Below are 24,965 nucleotides of genomic sequence, written 5' to 3' on the forward strand. Positions count from 1 at the left end.
GCCCCGGTGGTGCGGTGTTGCGGCTGCGACGAGGCCGACGACTGCGCTCGACCTTTCCCTTTCTGCTTGTGGCTGGCTGGGCCCTTTCGTACCGAGGGACATATTTTGGGGTAAAAGGGGGAGCCTTTTGCCCTTCGCTGGTCAGTGGCATCATTGTACCATGATGACGATGTGGGGTGGTATGGGATGCCGGGGCGACGACCCTGGTGGTGGGAGTCGTGGTACTTGTGGGGGAAGATCGCAGATTAGGTGTGCGCTGGTTGTCATGGTAGTGAGGGCAGCGTGGTGACCGGTGCTCCACGTCCGGTGAAGGTGGTGTGGCGGGTGTCCTCGTGATTGGTCGCACCACTTTTTGGAAGTGGATTTTTATTGTCGGGGGTCATTCCGTGTCTGGCTTTTGCCAAGCCGATGATGACGACGTCTATGGACGTCGTCGTGTCCTGCTTGAAGCCATTGTCGCGGCTTTCTCCGCCCTTTGAGTGGCTCCGATGAATACCTTGATCCTTTGGATCGGGCGACGGTGACACTCCAATGCCACAACCTTTTTGGAGGCGTCGTCCTGGAGTCCTCGGTTCGTCGGCCACGGCTTTGTTTCTTCGTGCGTATGGTTTGGGGGACGTAAGCGTTCCTTGCACCCTCATATCTTGCCTTGGGTGAGTCATGTGTGTTGTCGAGTTGTAAGAGCTGAATTGTATGGTCGTTGTTTATGTATAATAAAGCGAGGTGAGAGCCTTTTTAGTTATTTTTTTAATACTTGAGATACTTTGCACTTCTGATGATTTTTTATACTAACAGACTCAAACGATTCTTCAAAGAAAAATAATTGAATATATTGGTAGCAACATTCTTAAAAATGTATGTCATTCTGTGTGTATTTATCCACTGTCTGTTGTTTCATGATTAGTATGAAGTTTTAGGGCTTTGATTCTTTTATCTTGTTTCAAAGTATTATTAATTTTTTTCGGTTTCTTTTCACGGGTGTCTTTCTTATTTCACGGTATACCAGCCAATCCACTCTAAGATGAGCGCACACTACTATTTGTTGATACACAATAAAACATCATGATAAATTTGAAACAAGAAAGAAAACATAATAATATATCTCTACCTAATAATAAAGCAAAAACTACTTGTGGTCGTACGTCGTGGCATTTCTACAGAACTCCTTGTCGTTTCCCGAAATCAACCCGCAATCCGGAACTAAGTGAGACCGTCCACAAATAAGTGTACATATAGATTAATACTTAGTCAAACTTTTTAAATTTTGATCAACTTTATAGAAAATAGTAGCAACATATATGCCATGAAAATGATATATTTGGAAACCTCGTGTAAAGACAAATCTATTGATATTAATTTGATGTCATAAATGCTCGCACTTTTTTTAATAAAGTTAGTCAAAGTTTAACTAGTTTAACTGACCGGAGGGAGTACGTCATGGCATTTTTATAGAAAACCCCATGTGGTTTCCCGAAATCAACCCACAATCCGGATTTAAGTGAGAAAACTAATCTTTTTTGTAATGTTTCAGAAATCCCCTGTAATTTCCTAAAATCAACCCGCAGTTAGGATTTAAGAGAGAAAATAAATTGTTTTTTGTAATTTTTATAGAAACCTCCTTCAGTTTTTATAAAATAAATCCATAATACATACTTAAATAAAAAACGAATCGTTTTCCATATGTTTCGAGAAACACCTCTACATTTTTTAATTAATTGATCTGCAGTTCAATCATAAGTGATAAATACTTTAAAAAATCATATCTTTTAAATGGTAATTCTAATTTTAAATTATTATATATGAACTTTTATTAGAAACATATGTAGAATCAGAATATAAAGTTAGTTTATCTATTTAATTTTTTTTAAATTTCTGTTTATAATGTAATTTTAATCAACAGTGATGCACACAATCTAAATATGATGTTATTTTACCTATTTAACAATTTTAAAATTATATTTATGTTGTAATTTTAATCAATAGCGCACAATTCATTTTTTCATACCGAGGCCAATCCATGTTGTTAATTAATCCGCGGTACAATTATAATTGACTAATACTTTAAAAAATATATCTTTTAAACTGTAACTATAATTTTAAATTATTATATATGAACTTTGATTCAAAAAATATATTGAATTGAGATATAATGTTAGTTTACCTATTTAATTTTTAAATTTTTATTTATAATGTAATTTGAATCTATAGTGATGCGTACAATCTAAAAATTGATGTTATTTTACCTATTTAACAATTTTCAAATTCTATTATGCTGTAATTTTAATCAATAGCGCATAATCCATTTTTTCATACCGAGGCCGATCCGTGTTGCAAATGAATACCTCATCAAAATAATATTGAAGATAAAAGAAACTATCAATAATCGCACATGCGTGCCTCGACAAAACATCGCATGAAAACGAAGAAGTTGATGTTCATTTGAGAGAGAGAGAGTTAGAGAGAGAGAGCATAAATGTATTAAAAAAAAAGAAACAACGTAGATGTAAGTTTAAATAAGGCCAGTGCTACAAATCAACCGGCTGTTGCGAGAGATTTTTAAGCCGGCTCGCATGCAGTTTGATCACCCCGAATCGCACCGTCACATTGCTTCTGTTAGCTGCGTTGAACGGTCAACACGCACACGATCTTCTCCTCGCATCGCATAACACCACCCTTCTCTTCTTCTATCTGGCAACACACGAAGCCGCCGCCGCCGCTTCACTGCAGCAATGAACAGCGGCACGGCGACGCTCCATTGCATCATCGACGCAGTCGACGATGCTCCGTTGAACCACCGGCTGCTCGAAGAAAGCTTCATTGCAACCCAATCATCCTCGACGAAGCCAACCGGTCCCTCCGACGAAGATCCATTACAACACTGAAAGACCTCGACAGAGCTTCATCGCAGCACTGGTAGCACCCCGATAAGCTCCATCGCAGCACACTGATGCTTCCATCCCAACGCTGGCTTCCTGATGCGGTGGTGCTTCATTGCAGCGCCGACATCGCCATTGTTGCTGCCATCACAACGCTTGCATCCAGACACGACCGTGCTCCGTTGTAGCGACGACGTCACCGTCGCAGCGTCGGCGCCCCGCACAACTCCCATCGCAGCGCCGACGACCGCTCTCCGACGTCGTCGTCGTGGCAGCACAGACAGGCCGCGTTGCAGCACCGCGCGGGGGTTGCGCCCGTCTGGGACCTTCCTCTTCCCGCTGGGTTTGGGCACAACGAGATGCAATAGTAGTGGCGCTATCGCTCTTCACTGGGTCGTAGTTTGGTGGATGGCTGCTCGGCATCGCGATGGGAACCAGAGACGAGGGAAGGGGAAAACAAAAACGAGGGGTCGTGTGGAGGAGAGAGGCCTGTGCAAAGAGATAATATGGGGAGGGCAAGCGGTGGACGGGCCCAGAGGGCCACGTGTCGAGCAACGCAGGAGGCTTACCATGTGTTGTTTTCACCCAATTGAAAACAAACATTTTCCTTTAAATAAAGGCCAGTGCTCTGCGCCGGCGCACGGGCCGAAAGTCGCGTGGGCCGCATGATTCGTCAACCGTCGTGCGTCTGCACCGTTAGATCTATCCATGCAACATTTTTTCTTCGATGCAGCAAATTTCAGCACGATGCAGCAATTTTCATCAACAGTTGCAACAAAAAAAATTGTAGCAAAAAAAATCTACGTGATCGTAGAAAAAAACCAATCTGATGATGCGTGGTAGCAAATGTCAAACGCCGGTTGTAGCAAAATTTACGTGAACGTGTATGCAACTTTTTTAGTAAACGGTTGCAGCAAAAAATGATGCCGGTTGTAGCAAAAATTAACACGGTTGTACCAAAGTCAAACGTCGATTGTAGCAAAAATTCAACGAACTCGAGTTGCAACCAAACATGGATTTAGCTTTTTGAATAGACAGATTGTAACAAAATGGAAAACGTTTGTATCAAATTCACATATGGTTGCAGCAAATCTGACGAAAAATGTTGCATGCATCTGGCCAGCGAGGCGCGCGGCCCGCGCGCGACCGGCCGAACGATTTCGCCGGGTGAAAGCGTTTCCCTTAAATATAGGTCCCAAGTCATGATTGTTAGGTTAGGACGTGTTTTATAATTTGTCTCCGTTGCAAGCACCGGCTCTCTTGCTAGTTATATACTAATAATCTGAAATAAGACAAAATTCACACAAAATTCACCAAAACTAAAAAGACGGGTCAAAGGAAACGATGGACGGCGGGATGCATCTGATGGGCTCTTCCAGATGAACAGCCGTAATACGCCGAAACTTAAAGGACTCGTCTGCTAAACCCAACGCCGTCACGCGGCCGGCGCGACCGGGAGCGATCGATCGATCGTTCGCCTTCTTCTCGATATAAACCAGAGATCCCTCTCGGCGCACCGATCCGACGGCTTCCGCGCCGGGACTGGCAACTTTCCAATTAACCAGGCCGGCCCTAAATCTCCGGCATGGCCGCGCCGCTGGTGCCGCGCTCCAGTGAGAGCGGCGGCTGGCCGGAGCATGGCGGCGCCGGGCCGGGGGCGAGGCGGCTGGCCACGGCGCTGCTGTTCCTGGCGGCCGTCGCGCTGCCGTGCCTCGTGCTGTACCGCGCCGTCGCGCCCGCCGGGGTGCTCGTCCAGCCCGCCGCCCGCCTGCCGTGGCTGCGGGCCGCCGCCGCGCCGCCGCACGATGACGACTACGACGTCGACCTGGTACGTAACGTAACCTACATTACGAGAAGCTCGGGCCTTCCTCGTTGAATAGTTAGTCAGTCCAAGGAGCCTCTGAACGCCATGCAAAGAGTTTAGAGTTCTTGGTCAACACTATTTTCTTCTTCTTCCTCGGAACAGATAAATTCGTTGCTTCTTGCGCATGCATGATCACCAGAAAAGCAGGGTGTGCGGTTCATTAGGACGACGTAATTACAAGTAATTAAACTCGACTCGTCGCTTAGTTTTCCTCCAATTCACTGGAGTTGATTCTGAAAATAATTGTAGCGAACGGAGGTGCAATGTTTTAATTTGTTGCAAAGCTAATTACTAGTGATATATTCAGGCAGCTGTGTGCTATAGTGTGCATGAATTTGGCTACCTACTCGTAGTCGTAGGAACGAGAAAGAGTGCGCCAAAGAGCATGCCTTACCAAAATGTTTAGGTTCGGTAGGCCACGAAAATTTCACACTACATTGTGTAACTACACCGAAAGCCGGAGGCTCATGCCATATGCCGCTCAGTTCACGTTGTCCACGCATGCCGGCCATACGAGTAGTACAAGGGAACTATCTATTTTGCAGTTACTTTAGAAAAAGTATATGTTGATTTCCAATCTGTTTTCATTACACCATACTTGTTTTTCGAAACGGAGTGAGCACGTACCAAAACGAAAGTCTATTATCATGGGGTACATGACGGGCTGGTGTGTGTTCCTCTTGCACGTACTCCAAGTACAGCATGCCATTTCTTCTTTTTCTTTCGTTGAGATTGCCGCCGTGGTTATGTACGTGTATCCGGTATATCCGCACGGCAATCTTGTATGTACTGTACAAGACACGGTGATTTGATGTGCGCGTACGTACCGTACCTAGGTGCAGGAGAACGACAGCGAGGACGTGAGGCTGGAGCGGGTGCTCCGGGCGGCGGCGATGGCCAACGACACGGTGATCCTGACGACGCTCAACTCGGCGTGGGCGGAGCCGGGGTCCGTGGTGGACGTGTTCCTGGAGAGCTTCCGGGTGGGCGAGCACACGAGGGAGCTGGTCGACCACCTCGTCATCGTCTCGCTGGACCTCGCCGCGCACCGCCGCTGCAAGCAAATCCACGCGCACTGCCTGGCCGTGGCCACGGAGGGCGTCGACTTCTCCGGCCAGAAGAACTTCATGACGGACGGGTACCTGCGGATGATGTGGCGCCGGATCGACTTCCTCCGGCAGGTCCTGGAGAAGGGCTTCAGTTTCATTTTCACGGACACCGACATCGTGTGGCTGCGCAGCCCGCTGCCGCGCCTCTACGCCGACGGCGACTTCCAGATCGCCTGCGACCACTTCACCGGCGACCCCGACGACCTCGGCAACTCGCCCAACGGCGGCTTCGCCTACGTGCGCGCCAACACCGAGACGGTGGAGCTCTACAGGTACTGGTACGCGGCCAGGGAGCGCCACCCGGGCCTGCACGACCAGGACGTGCTCAACCTCATCAAGGGCGACCGCTACCTCGCCGAGGTCGGCATCCGGATCAGGTTCCTCAGCACCGAGTTCTTCGGGGGAATCTGCGAGCCCAGCCGGAACCTCAGCGCCGTCTGCACCATGCACGCCAACTGCTGCGTCGGCCTCGGCCCCAAGATCGCCGACCTCAAACTCATGCTCCACGACTGGAGGAGGTTCATGTCGCTCAGGGACCGTGACAAGCACTCTGCATCATGGAGCGTGCCCCGGAACTGCAGGCGCGTACGTATCTTGCTTTCCTCTACTAAATCAGATTGTTTGTTTGTGCTACTCCATGTTGCATGCAGAGATGTTTGCTTCAACTGATGATATATACGTATATATGTTCATACATGCATGTGATGGTCACTTTAATTAATTTGCAGCCTGAATAAAGTGGAGCAGTAGGAGAGGCTGAGGGAGGATCATTTCTTACACAAGAGTGCCAAGTCCAGTAGACACCGGATTCGTACGCGTTTATTACCAAGTGATTAGCTTCTGACCGAGGAGACAACATCGGAGGTGTGTAAAGATCGTGTGTTCTGACAACAAACATCGGTGCTTCTTAGTACCGTAGCCCATATATTCACATATACACTCACTAGATGGCAGTTGCCAACCTAGCTAGTGATTGCAACCAAATGTACTCAAGTGCTAATGGAATTGTTCTTCAGTTCCTTTTGCTTTGATTTGTTTTGACAGCTTTTGTTTTCTTTCTGAGAAGAGGTGGCTAAGCCTACGATTTCGGTTAGCACGCCAGAAACCAAGCTACTCAATCAACTGAATTGAACTGAGCTACTTATGAAAATTGTTTCATAAAATAAGATCACAAATGAAGTTTTTTTTGGGTATAACCGTGAGAATTAAAGAGTCGTGATGAAAGAAATTCAGAATTATTAAGCCCCAGTAGCATTCATACAAAAGATATTCAGTAATAAAGCGGGTGTTCTAAAAAAAGTGGGTTACCATACACTGGAAATGAGGTGTACAAGCATAGGACCCATGCCTTCTTGTTAGTCTTGTCACACAGGAATCATGGCCTGCAAACTTCCGGTGAAATGAACGTGAACATAAAACAAATTCAGACAGGTTCGTCGGGACTTGACTACAATGGCAAAAACAGAGATGGCCGGGAGGAACAAAGAGAGCTCAAGCAGTGAAAATACAGAGGCAGGTTCAGAGTTGTCAGAGAGGAAGCAAAGCACTTGCATTGCTCCCGCAGTCCTGCTACAGCTTGAATTACACGTTCTGATGCTGCTACTGCTTTCTTCCCGTTGGTGGATGGTGTGGCCCCTTTAGTAAACATGCGTTTTTTGCAGACTTAAATTATCCTTGAAAGATTAACAAAAATATCAACTTGCCTAACCACCGGTGGCTTTGCAGTAAGTTCTGCAGTCGTCCACAGTTACACGAGGGCTAGTGTTGATGTCGATCCCCGAGTTCAATAATTGGATTCTCCTTGATCTCGAGCAAGTATAAGTTGTTCTTGATGACGATATCAAGGTCGAGGGTGTTTTGCAAAGCACCTATCAGCTCCTAAAAACGAGTCGGCTAGAATGTCTGATGCGTTCCGTCCTATCTCGCTCCAAAACTGCCGCCAAAAACTATTGCAAAAGTCAATCACCAACAGACCCAAGCCGCTCATCCCCCTCCTTGTCCGTGCCAACCAAACAGGCTTCATTTCCTTCCGCAATATCACGATTTATTTTTCTATTTTTGCGGCGGACATTCTACTCTGCCCAGAAAAGAATCAAGAATTCTTATTTGAAGGGAATTCCTAACCCATTTTCATTGTTCGTTTGTAAGATAGCTAAACCTTCTAAAAAAGCAAAATACTTAATGTCTATCAGCACTGGTCAACCGAAGGGAATTCTTTGTGTTGGGATATCCTCCACATGTGGGCTGTGAGGAGAAGATCATTTGAGATCTTTAGGCAGTCCAAAAGAGATGCAGAAGCCAACTACCCATTAGAGTTATGATCGAGGGTTATTTTGGTCTTTCCACTTGAGTGGATGAGGATGCTTTACCCTCCATCCAGCAACTACCACCTAGAGTGACGAAAATCAGTCCACCCTTCATTGGAGAAGAAGAGAGAAAACCAAGTGAGAAAGGGAGGAAGAGAAAGATTGAATGAAGAAGCAAAGGGAGCTCCTCCCCAAGGTTGTGATAATTCAGATCCACTACCTTGTCTCCTTCAAGCCGTGGTTCCACAATCTTTGGTGAGATTGTTCCAATCCCTAGCTCTTGAGCCCCAAATCTTGTTGTTTATCCAAGATTCAGAAAACTTGATGTATGAGTTCCTCTAGTGCTACCTAGAGAAGAAACTTGTTGTATCCCATATTTGATAATAGTGGAAGAGGATTTGGATGGCTTCGGCATGTGGTTTTTCCCCTCAAGTTGAGGGGTTTTTCACGTAAAAAATTTGGTGTCTCTTTGTTGATGCTTGCTGCTATTCAGATAGTCACTCCTGTCACAAGACACTTGTCTGAGGAGCGTCTTGTTTGTTGAGTAACATTTTTCCTCCATATATGTTGCTTCATATGTTTCCTTCTGTGCTAAGCAATGTTCCTTGAGTTGGTACATGATGTGGTGCTGAGATTACTTTGTTTCCGCTGCAGTTTTCAGTTAACCACAAGTGCATTTGTGTGCTAATTCTCATGAGAGTGGCATGCGAGCCTTGGTTGCTTAGAAGGTTGCTAATCCTAATTGCTTGATTGTTGCTGGAAGTGCTGCTCACAATGGCTTTGCAAGAAAGCGCTACTACAAGTGCCATGATAAAACTTGATTTTTCCAATTACTCATTATGGAAGCCAGTGGTGAAAGACATCCTTTATTGCAAGGATTTATATGAGCCAATTGGAAAGACAAGATACCCACAGGAGTCACGGAAGAAGAATGGAGAGTGCTGCACAGAAATGTTGTAGGTATGATTCGATTGTACATCAAACACAATATATTTCACCATGTTGCAAATGACACCAATGCATATGAGATGTGGTAGAAGTTGGAGTCTATGCATGAGAGGAAGGCATTGATGATCAAAAGACTTGCAAAGCTTGAGTACCAAGATGGCACAAGTGTATTTGAGCACTTGGATGCCTTCCAATGCCATATAAATCAACTTTCAGACATGAAGATCAACTTTGAGGATGAGGTGCAAGGATTGTTGCTGCTGAATTCCATGCCTGATAGTTGGAACACGCTTGTTGTGTCACTTAGCAAGTCAGCTCCGGACGGGAAGCTAACTTTGTAGATGGTGAAGAACAACATGCTGAATGAAGAAGCCAGAAAGAAGGAAAAGGGTGATGCCTCTTCTTCTGATGTGTATGTGGCTGAACCCCATGGGAAGAATGAGAACCGTGTACGTGGTCACACCAAATTTCAGCAAGGCAGAAATAAATCCAGTGGGAAAAACAGAGAAAACATATTACTTGCTTTCATTGTGGCAATCCAGGACACATAAAGAGTGAGTGCAGGAAGCAGAAAAGAGAGCTTGGAGAGGGCAAACTTGCATGGAAAATCGAGCAAAAGGTTGAGAGCATCTCAGTCATGACTACAACAGATGAGGACTATCTAGTCATTGAAGATGATGAATGTTGTAGTGCTATTCGTGATGGTGCCATGAGTTGGGTTGTGGGTTTAGGTGCATCCTTCCACATCACATCACACAAAGAGTATTTCACATCTTACACTAGTGGTGTCACTGGCCAAGTAAGGATGGGAAATAGTGGTTCGTCAACAATTGTTGGCAAGGGCTTTATATGCATCGAAACAAATACAGGTTGCATGTTGGTGCTCGATGATGTGTGGCACGTTCCCAATATAAGGCTGAATTTATTATCAGTAGGCAAGCTTGATGATACCAAACATCCTAGTTATTTTGGTGAAGGAAAGTTGAAGCTCACCAAAGGCTCTTTGATTGTGGCTTGAGGAAGTAGGCAAGGTAATCTCTATGTGACTAAAACCAAGTTGTGCAATGAGGTGTTGAACATTGTTGAAGAAGACACTTCGGTGGAATTATGGCACAAGAGACTTGGGCATATGAGTTAGAAGGGCATGAATGCTCTTGCTCACATGGAGTACCTCCCTAAATTAAAGGTATATCCTTGAAACCCTGTGCACATTGTTTTGCTGGCAAGCAACATAGGGTTGCATTTCGTACACTCCCTCCACACCATGCAGAAAATGTTCTTGATATCCTGCACACCGATGTTCGCTCCATGACTGAAAAATCTCATGGTGGAGCACTATATTTTGTGACTTTTATTGATGACCATTGCAGAAAGGTTTGTGTGTATGTGCTGAAACACAAATACGAGACACTTGAAGCCTTGAAGGAGTTCCATGCCAAAGTTGAGAGAGAAATGACAGGAAATTGAAGGGTGTGAGATCAGACAATGGTGGTGAATACCGTGGTCCTTTTGAAAGGTATTGCCGGAAGTTTGGCATCAGACTTGAGAAGAGTCCATCAAAGACACCTCAGCTCAATGGTCTTGCGGAGAGAATGAACACGACACACACAGAGATGGTCACATCTATGCTCTCTCATGCTCATTTACCTAACTCTTTTTGGGCTGAAGCATTGAAGAATGCTATGTATGTGGTTAACCTATCTCCCTCAGTTCCTCTTATAGGTGATATTCCTCACAGAGTTTGGTCAGGGAAGGAGATATCATACAAGCACCTGAAGGTCTTTGGTTGCACGTCATTTGTACATGTCTCAAGGGACGAGAGATCCAAGCTTGATAGCAAGACAAAGCAGTGCATCTACCTCAACAAACCAAGTGAAGAGTTCAGCTACTGGTTGTGTGATCCAGTCAATAGGAAAATTGTGGGAAGTCGGGATGTGGTGTTCATTGAAGATGAGACAATAAAAGATATTGGGAAACCAGAGAAGCCAATGACCAACACACCTCAAGTTGACATGGATCCAATCCGTCCTCCTCTCGGGCATGACAATCATGGGGGAGATGATGACACTGAAGATAGTGGAGATGTAACTAACCAAGGCAGTACAAGTCAAAGTGACAAGCAACCATCAAGTGAGGATTATGAAGAAGTGGTAATAATGATGTCAACGAAGATCCACCTAATTCACCACCAGTGCAGTAACAAAGAAGAAGTGATAGAGGTCGCATTCCCTCTTCTAATTATCCAACACATCAATATGTGTTGGTGACTGATGTAGGTGAGCCCTCATGCTATGAGGAGGCAATGTCTGATGAGAATAAGGAAGAATGGTGAGAAGCCATGCAGGATGAGATGAAATCCCTGTATGAGAATGGTACTTTTGAGTTGGTGAATCTACCAAAGGGAAAGAAAGCACTCAAGAACAAGTGGGTGTAGAGAGTGAAGACTCAAGAAAACACCCGCACCAAAGGTACAAGGCCAGATTGGATGTGAAAGGTTTCAGTTAGAAAAGGGCGTCGATTATGATGAGATATTCTCTCCGGTGGTCAAGATGTCTTAAATACGAGTTTTGCTTGGCATGGTAGCCACCATGGACTTGGAAATTGAACAACTTGATGTGAAGACTACATTCTTGCATGGTGACCTAGAGGAGGAGATATACATGGAGCAGCCATAATGATTCATGGTTGCAGGCAAGGAGCATTTAGTTTGAAAATTGAAGAAGAGCTTGTATGGCTTGAAGCAAGCTCCTCGGCAATGGTACAAGAAGTTTGAGTCTTTTATGACTGGGCCTGGTTACCATAAAGCACAACCTGATCATTGTGTATTTATGAAGAGGTACGTCGAGGGTGACTCCTGTAAGACGTAATGTTTTGGGAAGTGCTCGACACCCTAAACGGGGTGTGGCTATCTCATTATATAAGGGTACCCAAGGGGTACAATACAATATACATTATATACATAGAGGGCTACGTATATACAGTCTAACACCCTTCCTCAATCTTAACCGTGGCCTGAAGTACAAAGCAAGTTAAGATTGCACCTACAGCCTACAAACTGTGGTTGTGAAAGAGGCTTCGTGAAGATGTCAGCAAGTTGGTCCTTTAATGAGATGAACTTGATGGAGAGTAGCTTCTGTGCAACACGTTCCCGAACAAAGTGGTAGTCCACTTCAATGTGTTTAGTCCTGGCATGAAACACTGGGTTGGATGAAAGATAGGTAGCACCAATGTTGTCACACCATAGAACTGGAGGGTGAGCTTGAGTAACATGCAACTCTCTCAATAGAGACTGTACCCATATAATCTCAGCAGTCGCATCAGCAACATCTTTGTACTCAGCCTCAGTACTACTGCGAGACAGTGTTGCTTGCTTACGAGCATTCCAGGCGATCAAGTTAGAACCCAGAAATACTGCATATCCCCCCGTGGATCGCCTGTCGTCAGGACTACCAGCCCAGTCCGCATCAGAGAAAGCAGACAACTCCAACGAAGGTGCTGGCTGTAGTAGCAAGCCATAGGAAGCAGTAAGGCTGACATAGCGCAAGATGCGTTTCATTGCTGACCAGTGAGATGTCGTGGGTGCATGTAGAAACTGACACACCCGGTTGACTGCATAGGAAATATCCGGTCGAGTAATGGTGAGGTATTGTAGACCACCAACAAGGCTACGATACTCAGTAGCGTCATCAGAGGATAGAGGATCACCATCAAGATCAGACAACCGATCAGTGGCAGACATCGGGGTGACAGCATGTTTGCATTTGAGCATACCAGCATGGCGCAACAAGTCCAAGGAATACTTCTTCTGAGAGAGAGTCAGCCCAGCAGAAGAACGTGAAACCTCCAGACCAAGGAAAAAATGCAGAGCACCTAAATCCTTGACAGCAAAATCAGCACTGAGGGCACTCACAAGGCGATCAGCAGCAGAGTCAGAGGAACTAATGAGAATGATGTCATCAACATAGACCAAAAGATACATCGTAACCTCAGGGCGCTGTAGAAGAAAAAGCGACGTATCAGCAGTGGAGGGAGTAAACCCAAGAGCCCGAAGAACAGATCCAAGGCGAGCATGCCATGCACGAGGGGCCTGCTTGAGTCCATACAATGCCTTAACCAGACGACAGAGATGATGAGGGCGAGCCGGATCAAAAAAACCAGGAGGCTGACGCATATAAACCTCCTCCTCCAGAACTCCATGTAGAAAAGCATTTTGCACATCTAGCTGACGAAGGAACCATCTTCGAGTAACAGCAAGAGACAGTAGTAATCGAATGGTAGTGGGTTTGATGACTGGACTGAACGTGTCTTCATAATCAAGACCATACCTTTGTTTGAAGCCCTTGGCAACCAGCCGTGCCTTGTAGCGTTCAATGGAGCCATCAGCATGTCGTTTTACTTTAAAGACCCACTTAGAATCGATAACATTGACACCAGAAACTGGAGGAACAAGGCGCCAAGTATTATTCTTATGGAGAGCATGAACTTCCTGTTCCATTGCCATACGCCAGTGTGGAATACTGAGTGCAGCCTGAAAGTGACGAGGCTCGGGAGTGGGATCAGCAGCAACATGAGCCATACACGCTGCCAACCATGCAACCGTACCATCCGTGCGTTGCTTGGGGGCAAAGAACACCGGATTGACTACGGGTGCGCGGACGAGGCATGACATCGGGCGGGGCAGGCGGTGTTGGCGCAGGAGACGATGGAGTCAAGACCGCCAACGCAGGGCTGGTCGGCAGCCCATGATCCGGTAAGGCAGTAGCTAGCCCAGGCGAGGCCGACGGAGAGCCGGGCATAGCAGTGGCCAACACAGGAGAGGTCAGTTGAGCACCGGGCGAGGCAGGCTCAGCTGGCGCCGGCGGAACCAGCAACGTGGAGCCACGCGTCGGCGTGACAGGCAGGCGGACTCCACCCGCTGGGCAGGGCGCGGCGGCGTCGCGCGGGACGGAGGCCACGTGCGGGGCGGAGTCGGGCGAGCGGGCGTCGCGCGGGACGGAGGCCACGTGCGGGGCGGAGTCGGGCAGGTGGGTGGGACGAACAGCGCCCGCGATGCATGGCCCATGCACGTCGCGCAGGGGCGCCAGCACGGGCGCGGCAGGAACGGGCGGGCGGGTGTTGTTGGCTCCACCCGCTATGCATGGCCCATGCACGTCCGGAGAAGCACCGTCCGGAATCCTCTCCTCAAGTAGTTCCAGGCAAGCTCCACGTCCAATACCTGCAGCATGATTAGGAAGCAACGCAGGGGCATATGCAACATCAACAAATTGATCAGGCGAAGGTAGAGGCATGGGCACTTGTGACGGTTGACTGGTGGGGAGAGTCGGAAGTGTGCGAAACGAGAACACGTTTTCATCAAACACAACGTCACGAGAGATGTAGACACGATTGGTAGGAACATGTAAGCATTTGTACCCTTTGTGGAGAGAACTATACCCTAGAAAAACACACTTCTTGGACCGAAACTCAAGCTTATGTTTGTTATACGGGCGTAGATGCGGCCAACATGCACACCCGAACACTTTGAAAAAGGTGTAGTCTGGAATTTCATTAAGTAGGAGTTCAAGTGGGGTTTTCATTTTCAGAAGGCGTGATGGAAGCCTATTTATAAGAAAACAGGTTGTGAAGAAGGCATCACTCCAAAAACGAAAAGGGACAGAAGCATGAGCTAGTAGGGTGAGTCCTGTTTCGCAAGATGACGATGCTTACGTTCGGCAGTTCCATTTTGTTGATGGGTATGAGGACAGGACACACGATGGGAGATCCCAAGCTTGTTAAAGAACAAGTTGAGATGGTGGTATTCACCTCCCCAGTCGGATTGCACATGAATGATTTTGTGCTTAAGTAGACGCTCAACGTGGGCTTGAAACTGAACAAAGACATCAAATACATCAGACTTGTGCTTAATAAGATATAGCCAAGTAAAGCGACTGTAAGCATCAATAAAACTGACATAATAATTGAGACCACTCACGGATGTCTGGGCATGACCCCATACATCGGAAAATACAAGCTCAAGAGGGTGTGTCACAACACGACTAGAATCTGAAAACGGAAGTTGATGTCTCTTGCCCTGCTGACAGGCATCACAGATAGTTTCAACATTTTTATTGGACACAACTGGTAGATCATGACGATGCAATATGTGTCGAACTATGGGGTCCGCCGGGTGACCAAGGCGGGCATGCCAGTGTGTAGATGGCACACGCACACTAGTGAACACCTGGGGAGAAGACGGCATGGAAGGTGGTGGCGGCGCATCAAGAGCATAGAGGCCATGCCGAAGACGACCACTAAGCAGAATGACCCTCGTGTCCCGGTCCTTGATAAAGAAACGAAAAGGGTGAAACTCAGCAAGGACATTATTATCATGAGTAAGTTGAGGAATGGACAAGAAACTGCGCGTAGCGGAGGGAACTCGAAGGACATTAGAGAGATGCAATGGACGAAAATTATGTGTAAGGAGAGAAGCCTGACCAACATGTGAGATGCGCATACCTACTCCGTTTGCGGTGTGAACCCGATCATGACCGCGATATGGCTCCTGAGTAGAGAGCTTACTCATCTCGCTGGTGAGGTGGTTGGTGGCGCCAGTGTCCATGTACCAAGCAGGATCAATGGAGTAGGATGGCGTGCGTCCAGAATCATGACCTGTCACCGCAGCAGCAGCCTGCTTATCATTCCCTTTGCCATTGTTGCCAAGGCCAAGGAAGTCTTGCTTGTAGCGACGATGGCAGCGAGAGGCAATGTGCCGCTCAATTCCACAGAGCTGGCAAGCTTGAGGGGCGCCACAAGAGGAGCAGCACGCCACCGGTCGGTTGCCGCCCGTGATGGTCAGAGCGTTGCCTCGGGAAGCCTATTGTGGTGACGACGCCGATCTGGTGTTGGAGGAGGAAGACCGCGAGGGCTTGCCACGAGTCGCGGTGTTGGCAGCAGCAAAGCCAGGGGAGCCACGGCGCACCTTGATGCGCTGTTCACGGCCAAGGAGCCGTGCATAGAGCTCACGAGACGGGAGCGGATCATCACGGCCGTGGACGTTCTCAATGAGATTGTCATAATCATCATCAAGCCCGTTAGGCACAAAGGTGGTGAACTCCTCATCCTGTAGCGGCTGGCCAACAGAGGCCAATGTGTCGGCTAGACCCCGTATCTTGTTGAAGTAGTCCGTGATGCTGAGGTCACCAAGCTTAGTCTCACCCAGCTCGGTGCGTATAGAATGAGCACGTGCCTGAGACTGGGAGGAAAAACTGGTGTGAAGCGCCGTCCACGCCTCTCGGGATGTAGCGGCGAAGATGACCAGCAAGGAGACGCTCGGTGTGAGCGAGGACTGGATGGCAGAGAGGATGGCTTGATCCTGAGCCACCCACGTGTGATACGCCGGGTGATGAGGCGGCGGACACGGGATAGAGCCGTCGACGTATCCCTCGAGGTAGCGACTCCGCAGAAGGGGCATCACCTAGGCACGTCAGGACAAGTAGTTGTCTGGCGCAAGCTTCACCGGCAGGAGATGCGAGAAGTAGAACGGCGACGGCAATGCGGCCGGATCAGCATGCACCGGTAGCGGTGCATAGAACCCCATCGACGGAGCCGCCCCGGGATGACCAGCGGCCACCGAGTAGGGCGGGGCACCGGAGGAGCCGAGCACGGGGGGGCCGTAGGGTTCCATGACAGGGGCCCCGTAGTGTGACGCGGCGGCGGCTTCCTGGGATGACTGGAGCAGCGCGTAGTGATGCGGGGTAGACGACCCGCAGATCATCGGCGGCGGCTGCATGGACTGGTGCGGCGGCGGCGCGCCATAGTAGGGTGGGGGAGGCGCGCCGTAGTGCGGTGGTGCCGAAGAAGCGCCATAGGGGGCCGTCCAGGAGGACGACGGCGGTGGCGCGCCATGGCCGGGACGAGGTGCAGCAGCCGTGGCAGGAGCCCCAGGCGAGGTGGTGAGATCCGATCCACTCGGATTGCAAGGTGACGCCGGGGCCCCATAGGCTGTCGCCAGGGGCCGAGAGGCGAGAAACGGCGACGCGGGGGCAAGGGCCGGCGCCACGACAGTCGGGGCGGCGCCATGGGTCAGCGGTGGTGGCGGCGGCGGCGGTGCAACGGAAGACATCGTAACCTAATTTGATACCATGTAAGACGTAATGTTTTGGGAAGTGCTCGACACCCTAAACGGGGTGTGGCTATCTCATTATATAAGGGTACCCAAGGGGTACAATACAATATACATTATATACATAGAGGGCTACGTATATACAGTCTAACAACTTCATTATTCTCTTGTTGTATGTTGATGATATGTTGATTGTTGGAAATGGCATAAAGAGGATTGCTCTCCTCAAGAAGGCATTGAGTAAATCATTTGCCATGAAAGATTTAGGACCAACTAAGCAAATACTTGGCATGAAGATCTCTCGTGATAGATCAAAGAAGCTGCTTTGGCTCTCACAGGAAAGATACATTGAGAAGGTACTTGAAAGGTTCAATATGAAAGATGCAAGATCTGTTATCTCTCCACTTGCAGGCCATCACAAACTGAATTCAAAGCAGTGTCCTACAAGTAAGAAGGAGAAAGAAGAAATGAGGAAAGTGCCTTACCAATCTGCTGTGGGCAGTTTGATGTATGCCATGGTATGCACTAGGCGTGATATTGCCTATGCAGTTGGAGTTGTTAGCCGGTTCATGAAAAGTCTAGGTAAAGCTCATTGGGAAGCAGTGAAGTGGATTCTCAGGTATCTCAAGGGAACTTCTACATCTTGTTTATGCTTTGGAGGTGGCGATCCTGTATTGCAGGGCTATACAGATGGAGATTATGCAGGTGACAAGGATCGTAGGAAGTCCACATCTGGAAACCTGATGACCTATGCAGGGGGAGCAGTGTCATGGCAATCAAGATTGCACAAATGTGTTTCTACATCAACTACAGAAGCTGAGTACATAGCAGCAATTGATGCTGGCAAGGAAGTTTTGTGGATGAAGAACTTCTTGCAAGAGTTCGGCATGAAGCAAGAGAAGTACGTTCTGTTTTGCGACAGTCAAAGTGCTATCCACCTGCCAAAAATTCAAGCTATCACTCTCGAACCAAGCACATTGATGTGAGGTATCATTGGATTCGAGATGATGTGAGTTCCAAGTTGGTGAAACTTGAGAAGATCCATACCTATGACAATGGATCGGATATGATGACCAAGATATTGCCAAATGAGAAGCTACAAGCATGTTGCAAGGTTTCGGGAATGGCGGTGCCCCCTTCATGAGTCGGAGGGGGAGATTTGTTGGGATATCCTCCTCATGTGGGCTGTGAGGAGATGACCATTTGAGTCCTTTAGACAGCTCAAAAGAGGTGCAGAAGCCCACTACCCATTAGGGTTATGACCTAGGTCATTTTGGTCTTTGCACGTGAGTGGATGGGGATGCTTTACCCTCCATCTAGTCGCCAACACCTAGAGTGAAAAAAATCAGTTCAACCTCTTGAAGAAGAGAGTAAACCAAGTGAGAAAGGGAAGAAGAGAAAGATTGAAGGAAGAAGCAAAGGGAGCTCCTCCTCAAGGTTGTGATGATGTAGATCAACTAACCTGTCTCCTTCAAGCTGTGGTTCCACCATCTTTGATGAGATTGTTTCAATCCCTAGCTTTTTTTTGGATTGTTCCAATCCCTAGTTATTGAGCCCCAAATCTTATTGTGTTCATTCAAGATTCAGAAAATTTAATGTATGAGATCCTCTAGTGCTATCTAGAGAAGAAACTTATTGTATCCTATATTTGATAATAGTCGAAGATGATTTGGGTGGTTTCGACCCGTGGGTTTTCCTCTCAAGTTAAGGGGTTTTCCACGTAAAAAATCCGATGTCTCTTTGTTGATGCTTGGTGCTGTCGAGAAAGTCACTCTTGCCACAAAACACTTGTGTGAGGAGTGTTTTGTGTGTAGAGTAACATTTTTCCTCCATGTATGATGCTGCATATGTTTCCTTCCATGCTAAGCAACGATCCTTGAGTTAGCACGTACATGATGTGGTGCTGAGATTACTTTATTTTTACTGTAGTTTTCTGTTAATCATAAATGCATTTGTGTGCTAATTCCCATCATTTTGTGCGTGTTCTTCCATTGAATCGAAAGCCAGCCGCGGCGACCTGCATTAGGGCGCAGGCTAGCTTATAATATTTCGTTCTTGGGGTAAGACAAAAACTAATGCAGGATGACACGCAGTTGCCCAACTTAATCGAGCAGTGCATTCATGCTAGAGTGGCATTATAATTGACGTACGTGCTTACCTTGGAAGATCACTTGAATATATATAAGTGCACCATATGATCATCCATGACCCAAGATAACTGGCCCCATTGGTTGGTCCCTTGTCGGTTTTTGCAGGTATATGTCTCGCTCTTGACTATCGTGAGTGCCATCACTGTCGTTTTGATCGAACAAATAATACAAACATGATTAGTTTGCAATAACCAAGGCAACTACTTGGCTTTCTAGTTAGGCGATTGAACCTTAGTTGGTACTTTCTCTCCCGTGTCGTGTTTGACGTATAATATCACGTGGGAATAATCTAATTGTTAGTTTTTTTCAGGGAATCTAACTGATTAGTGTGTAAATAAATATCAAAATACAAGTGTGCAAATTTAAGGCTCATCAAACATGATTTAAGCATTTCCAAAGAAAGAAGACTTAAATAAGAATATTATGAATGTACTCCCTCTAATCTTTTGGGCCAGAAAACTTCTGATCTATTTATTTTTAATCATGACAGTACAAAGAACACAAAAAATAATCAAAATTATATCCAAATGTGTTTATCACCTAGCAACGATTGCAAAAACTGAAGCGAGTCAAAGACGCGCCGTCGTCATCGCCCCTCTCTCATCGGAGCCAGGCAAAATTTGTTGTAATAGACAATCAAGAAGTCATCGTGTTAAGGACCGATAGGACTAGCGCAACAGGACAACCGTCACCGATGAAGACCGGAAGGATCCAACCTGAAAACACACGAACGTAGACGTACTACGACCAGGTCAGAGCAAATCCTCCAAGAACAGATCCGTCAGAGACACACCTTCACATGCCGACCGGCGATACTAGACACACCATTGGGACAGGGCTAGGCGGAAAGAATCATATTCCAGCTTCAAGGAGCCCCACCGTCGTCTCATCATTCTAAAAAGTACACAAGCCCTAACAAAACTCGAAGGGACATCTAAAAACAGAACCCTCCCAACGGAAAGGGCCGGGATCCATACACCTTCACGGCCCTAGCTAAGACAACCGGAGACGAGAAGGGCCGATGGCGGCGCCTATGGAAGGAAGAGGAACCCTAAACTTTTGTTAGGGGAGGAGGCGGCTGCGTGCCACCTTCTGGTTGCTACTCCCTTTATTTCTAACTGTAAGGTGTTTTAGATATTATAATATGAACTACATAAAGATTAAAATGAGCAAGTGTACATACTAAAATGTGTCGATGCATATGAATATGAAAAGATTAAAAAATCCTAAAACATTTTATATTTAAAAACGGAGGTAGTAGGTGTGAAATGACATGTTGTCGTCGAAGAAATGGAAAAGAAAGTAGTGTGTTTCTCCCACCGTGCAGCTTGTGTTTTTGGGGTGCAGATTAGTTATGATGTGGTAGCTGACTCCATTTTCTTAGTGAAAATGGCGGCCAAGTGGCGCCTTCCATCGAAAAAAAAGTTGCGTGCTTTTTCGCTTTGACCTTTCCCGGTGTCAACCACTACCCATGTAGACAGACTGGTAGAGCCCATGGATACGTTATTGTTTCGCTTTGCGTTACTGTTTCAAACCGAAGATACGTGGTCAAGATGAAAAGGTTTGCTAGTGCATCAGTGGAGCGTTTCAGGTTATAGTCCGCAAATCCCATCAACCGATAAAATATTTGGTTTAGCAGCCCAGCACCGCCTAGTGTTTAGCCTATAAATGCTCGTGTCTTGCTAATCAACCTGCAGATACATGCATACAGCAGCATAGCTGCATAGGCGTAGCCACCATTTGCAAATCAACTAATTAATCAAGTACGAACGAGCTTAACGATGAGGCTGCTTCTGTGTTTCTGCATCTGCCTTGTCGTCCTCCTGGTCGCCTCCTCCCCCGACTCCCTCTCCGAGCGCTGCCCGCTGCAGCACCGCCGGCAGCTCCAGGACGTCGTCGTCAGGTTGCAGGCGACAGCCGGGGAGAGCACCGCGGCTGCAGCACGCCCACGGCAAGAGATCGCCGATCCGGTCTATGGGGCCTCCAAGCGGCTCAGCCCGGGGGGATCCAACCCTCAGCACCACCGCTGATCGATCCTTTGCTGGTTCCATCCATGACCCGCATGGCTTGGTCAATCAGCAAATAATCTTCCTCATCTGTCCCTTAGTGAACACGACTAAGCGTACAGTGATAGGTATCCATCGGCTTTTTGTATACTTATATAGCTTGCGGCAAGAGAAGATATTAGTATTCGAAAAAAAGGCAAGAGAAGATACTTAATCCAAAGTGTCCTTTTGCTCACGATCTCAAATGCATCTGCAATGAATAGCATTTCTCTAAAGAAAACTCTGAAATTTCTTGGCAGCAAGCATTGATGAATTGTCTAACAATGTGTAAATTTTGGTGAAGAAAAAACATTCTAAGAGCATGTACAATCCGAACTTGCAAGTCCGGACCCTCAAACGTTCGCGGACGCGTTCGCGGATACTCACTGCTCAGTCCTCAAATCTTCTCATCCACATCCGAGTCTCTCATATTTGATCCCCTAAATCCATACAAAACGTATAAAAGAATATTTTACCTATTACGTACTATCCTAGTCTTCTTCGTCGGAGATGTCCTCAAGCTGTTCCTGATCAGCGACCATATGTGCCGCCTCCGCCGCAGCCCGCGCCGTCTCCATCTCCTCTATCCAGTCGGCGAGCTCTAACCTATAACACGGCGATGGATGAGGCGTCCGTCGGACCACCGGGTCTCTAGGCGTGCCCGCGTGAGACACCATCATCATGCCGACGTGGCTGGCGTGCCCGGGTGCCTTCATATCCCACCCATACTTGGGCTGAATATGAGGGGTGCCAGTTAGTCCGAGCATTTGAGGTCCGTTTGAGGCGTCCGATGGATTCAAAATTTCATGACCGGTCAACAACTGGAAGCGTGTCTGGACGTTTGAATCAGGTAATGAACGAGTACTAATAATAGTTAACAAGATAATTTGATAGTTTGATAGCAAGATAATTTGTCGTGTAATAATAATGGTTACAAAAATGCAGCAAGATAGCCCAATCATTTTTTAGCAAAATGCAGGTCAAAACGGTCTCTAATAATAAGTAAAACATTCTCGAGGATACATGCGAATTTCATCTAGTCATTTCACGGTGTTTGTTTGATTCGCATTCGCTACTTTGAAATTTGATATGTGAGTGGACTCGTGCTTGGGTGTTGTTCTTACCTGTACAAGTCTTCCACTTATGATTAACCCCTCTCACAATCATCCGTAACTCCGGAAAAGAAATAAGATAACATCTAACCATAGAATTAAATATATGGATCCAGATCGGGCTCTTATGAAACAACGCATAAACTAGAGTGTAAGCTTCTGTTACTCTAGCAACCCATTATCTAATAACTACTCCGCAATGCATTCCCTTAGGTCCAAAGATGGTGAAGTGTCATGTAATCGACGTTCACATAACACCACTAAGAGAATCACAACATACACATCATCAAAATATCGATCAAATACCAAATTCACATGATTACTTATGACAAGACTTCTCCGATGTGCTCAAGAACAAAAGCTACTACTCAGAAATCATATTCATGCGCAAGATAAGAGAGATAATAAATAGCATAATGGATCCAAACATTTAATCTTCCACCAAATAAACCAACAAGCATCAACTATAAGATGTAATCAACACTACTAGTCACCCACAAGTACCAATCTGAGGTATTGATACAAAGATTGAACACGAGAGATGAACTAGGGTTTCGAGATGAGATGTTGCTGAGGAAGATATTAATGAAGATTGATCCTCCCAAGGTGAGAGGGTTGTTGGTTATGAGGATGGCTTCGATTTTCCCCTCACAGAAGGAAGTATCCTCGGCGGAATCACTCCGGCTAAGAGCAAAAGTGCTCCTGCCCAAGGTCCGCCTCGAGACGGCGACGCTTCGTCCCGAGAGTCCTCTCTTGATTTTTCTAGGGCAAATGGGCTTATTTACCAGAATATGGGCACCGGAGGATGGCCAGGGGCATCAACATGAGCGGCCAGCCAATAAAAACCATGTCGGTAAGCCTTGGCCACTAATGATCTTCAGTCGGCATGATGACCACAATATTCGGCATGGATTTCATTAAGGATCTCTCGGCCTTCAGTAAGAGAGACACAACAATGAAACACATCAGTAATGCTTTGTTGGTGTAACTCCATTTATGATAGTCAAGGACTTGCAACGTGTGATAATTTGTTGGGCGATGATTTCCTCATGAGGGTGTTTGCCATGGGTTAAATAAGCCAAATAGGGGATAGTCCAATCAGTGATAGCATGGAGATCCATCACCAGCCGTGCCTCCGGGTCAGGAATAGTTATGTCCTCCTCTGATGGCAGATTAACCGAGGGGTTGTGAAGTACATCAAGGAATACATTGGGTGGAACCGGCTTACGCTGCGAGCCAAGTCATGACAAAGCGTCTACATACTTGTTAAGCAGGCGATCAATATGATCAACTTGATAACCTTGGAAATGACCTGCAATGACCGTGATTATGCATCGGTAAGCCACGATGAGAGGATATCTTGAATCCCAAGCCCTTGATACTTGCTGAGCCACCAAATATGAGTCGCCCAAATACCTCACCCGGCTTAAGTTCATCTCCTTAGCCATCCATAGGCCATGGAGGAGAGCCTCATATTCAGCTGCATTGTTAGTACAAGGGAACATGATCTATAGGTAATTGAATTTGTCACCTCATGGGGAAGATAAAATAACTCCATCCCCCGAGCCCTGCAACTACTTGGAGCCATCAAAATATAGCATCCAGTATGTGTTATCTGGTCTTTCTTCGAGGACTTGTAAATCAGTCAATCATTGATGAAGTCCACCAATGCCTGGCATTTGATGGTTGTCCGAGGCATATACTTCACCTGGTGTGGTCCATGCTCGATCGCCCGTTTAGCAATCCGGCCAGTAGCCTCTCTATTTTGTATGATATCCCTAATAGGAGCTGAACTGACCACGATGATTGGATGTTCCTAGACCTAATGTTTAAGCTTACGACTAGCCATGAAGACGCCAACTAGCAGCTTCAACCAATGTGGGTATCGCTGTTTCGATAAGGTCAATTTTTTTCCGAAATAATAGACAGGCCGTTGCACTCGTACTCCTTCCCTGTCTCCTTTTGCTCGACAACAACTGCTACACTTACTGCTTTTTTATTCACAAGAATGTATAGGAGCATAGGCTCTTTGTCAATCGGGGCGGCTAGAACGGGCGACTCGACCAACTGCTTCTTAAGGGCTTCAAAAGCAACATTGGCAGCATCATTCCATACAAAATTATCAGTCTTTTTCCACAATTGGTAAATAGGGATCACCTTCTCGCCGATGCGTCTTATAAATCAACTCAAAGTAGCGATGCGACTCGCCATGCATTGGACATCGTTGATATTAGTCGGCTTAGCAAGTGAGGTTACTGTTTTGATCTTGTCTAGGTTAGCATTGATACCACACCTTGACACCAGGAATCCTAGCAGTTTTCCCACATGAACACCAAAAACACACTTGGTCGGGTTAAGCTTCATCCTGTACACGTAAAGGTTGTCAAAATTCTCGTTGAGGTCATCCAACAGAGTCTCCTTTTTTGGATTTGACCACGATATCATCGACGTAAG

The 24,965-nt window shown here is 46.7% G+C and overlaps 2 protein-coding genes across 2 annotated transcripts; both read left to right on the forward strand.

Moving 5' to 3' along the window:
• Window positions 1–4,401: 4,401 nt before the first annotated feature.
• Window positions 4,402–6,868, forward strand: LOC123447334 (uncharacterized protein At4g15970-like). Its single transcript, XM_045123926.1, has 3 exons — window positions 4,402–4,704; window positions 5,577–6,434; window positions 6,578–6,868. The coding sequence occupies exons 1-3, from the start codon at window positions 4,462–4,464 to the stop codon at window positions 6,584–6,586; spliced, it is 1,110 nt and encodes a 369-aa protein (XP_044979861.1). The 5' UTR covers window positions 4,402–4,461; the 3' UTR covers window positions 6,587–6,868.
• A 14,194-nt stretch (window positions 6,869–21,062) lies between these two features.
• On the forward strand, window positions 21,063–21,658 carry LOC123447335. Its single transcript, XM_045123927.1, has one exon. It carries the CDS (start codon window positions 21,136–21,138, stop codon window positions 21,382–21,384), a length of 249 nt encoding a protein of 82 aa, XP_044979862.1. The 5' UTR covers window positions 21,063–21,135; the 3' UTR covers window positions 21,385–21,658.
• The last annotated feature ends 3,307 nt before the right edge of the window (window positions 21,659–24,965 follow it).

This window comes from Hordeum vulgare, chromosome 4H (assembly GCF_904849725.1).
Source record: "Hordeum vulgare subsp. vulgare chromosome 4H, MorexV3_pseudomolecules_assembly, whole genome shotgun sequence".
NCBI lineage: Eukaryota > Viridiplantae > Streptophyta > Magnoliopsida > Poales > Poaceae > Hordeum > Hordeum vulgare.

What these genes read in the sequence shown, in the direction of transcription:
- LOC123447334 (XM_045123926.1), top strand. Translation starts at nt 4,462, where the DNA reads ATGGCCGCGCCGCTGGTGCCGCGCTCCAGTGAGAGCGGCGGCTGGCCG. An exon ending in ACGACTACGACGTCGACCTG is followed by an intron (nt 4,705 to 5,576) that starts GTACGTAACGTA and finishes TACCGTACCTAG; the next exon opens with GTGCAGGAGAACGACAGCGA.
- LOC123447335 (XM_045123927.1), top strand. Translation starts at nt 21,136, where the DNA reads ATGAGGCTGCTTCTGTGTTTCTGCATCTGCCTTGTCGTCCTCCTGGTC.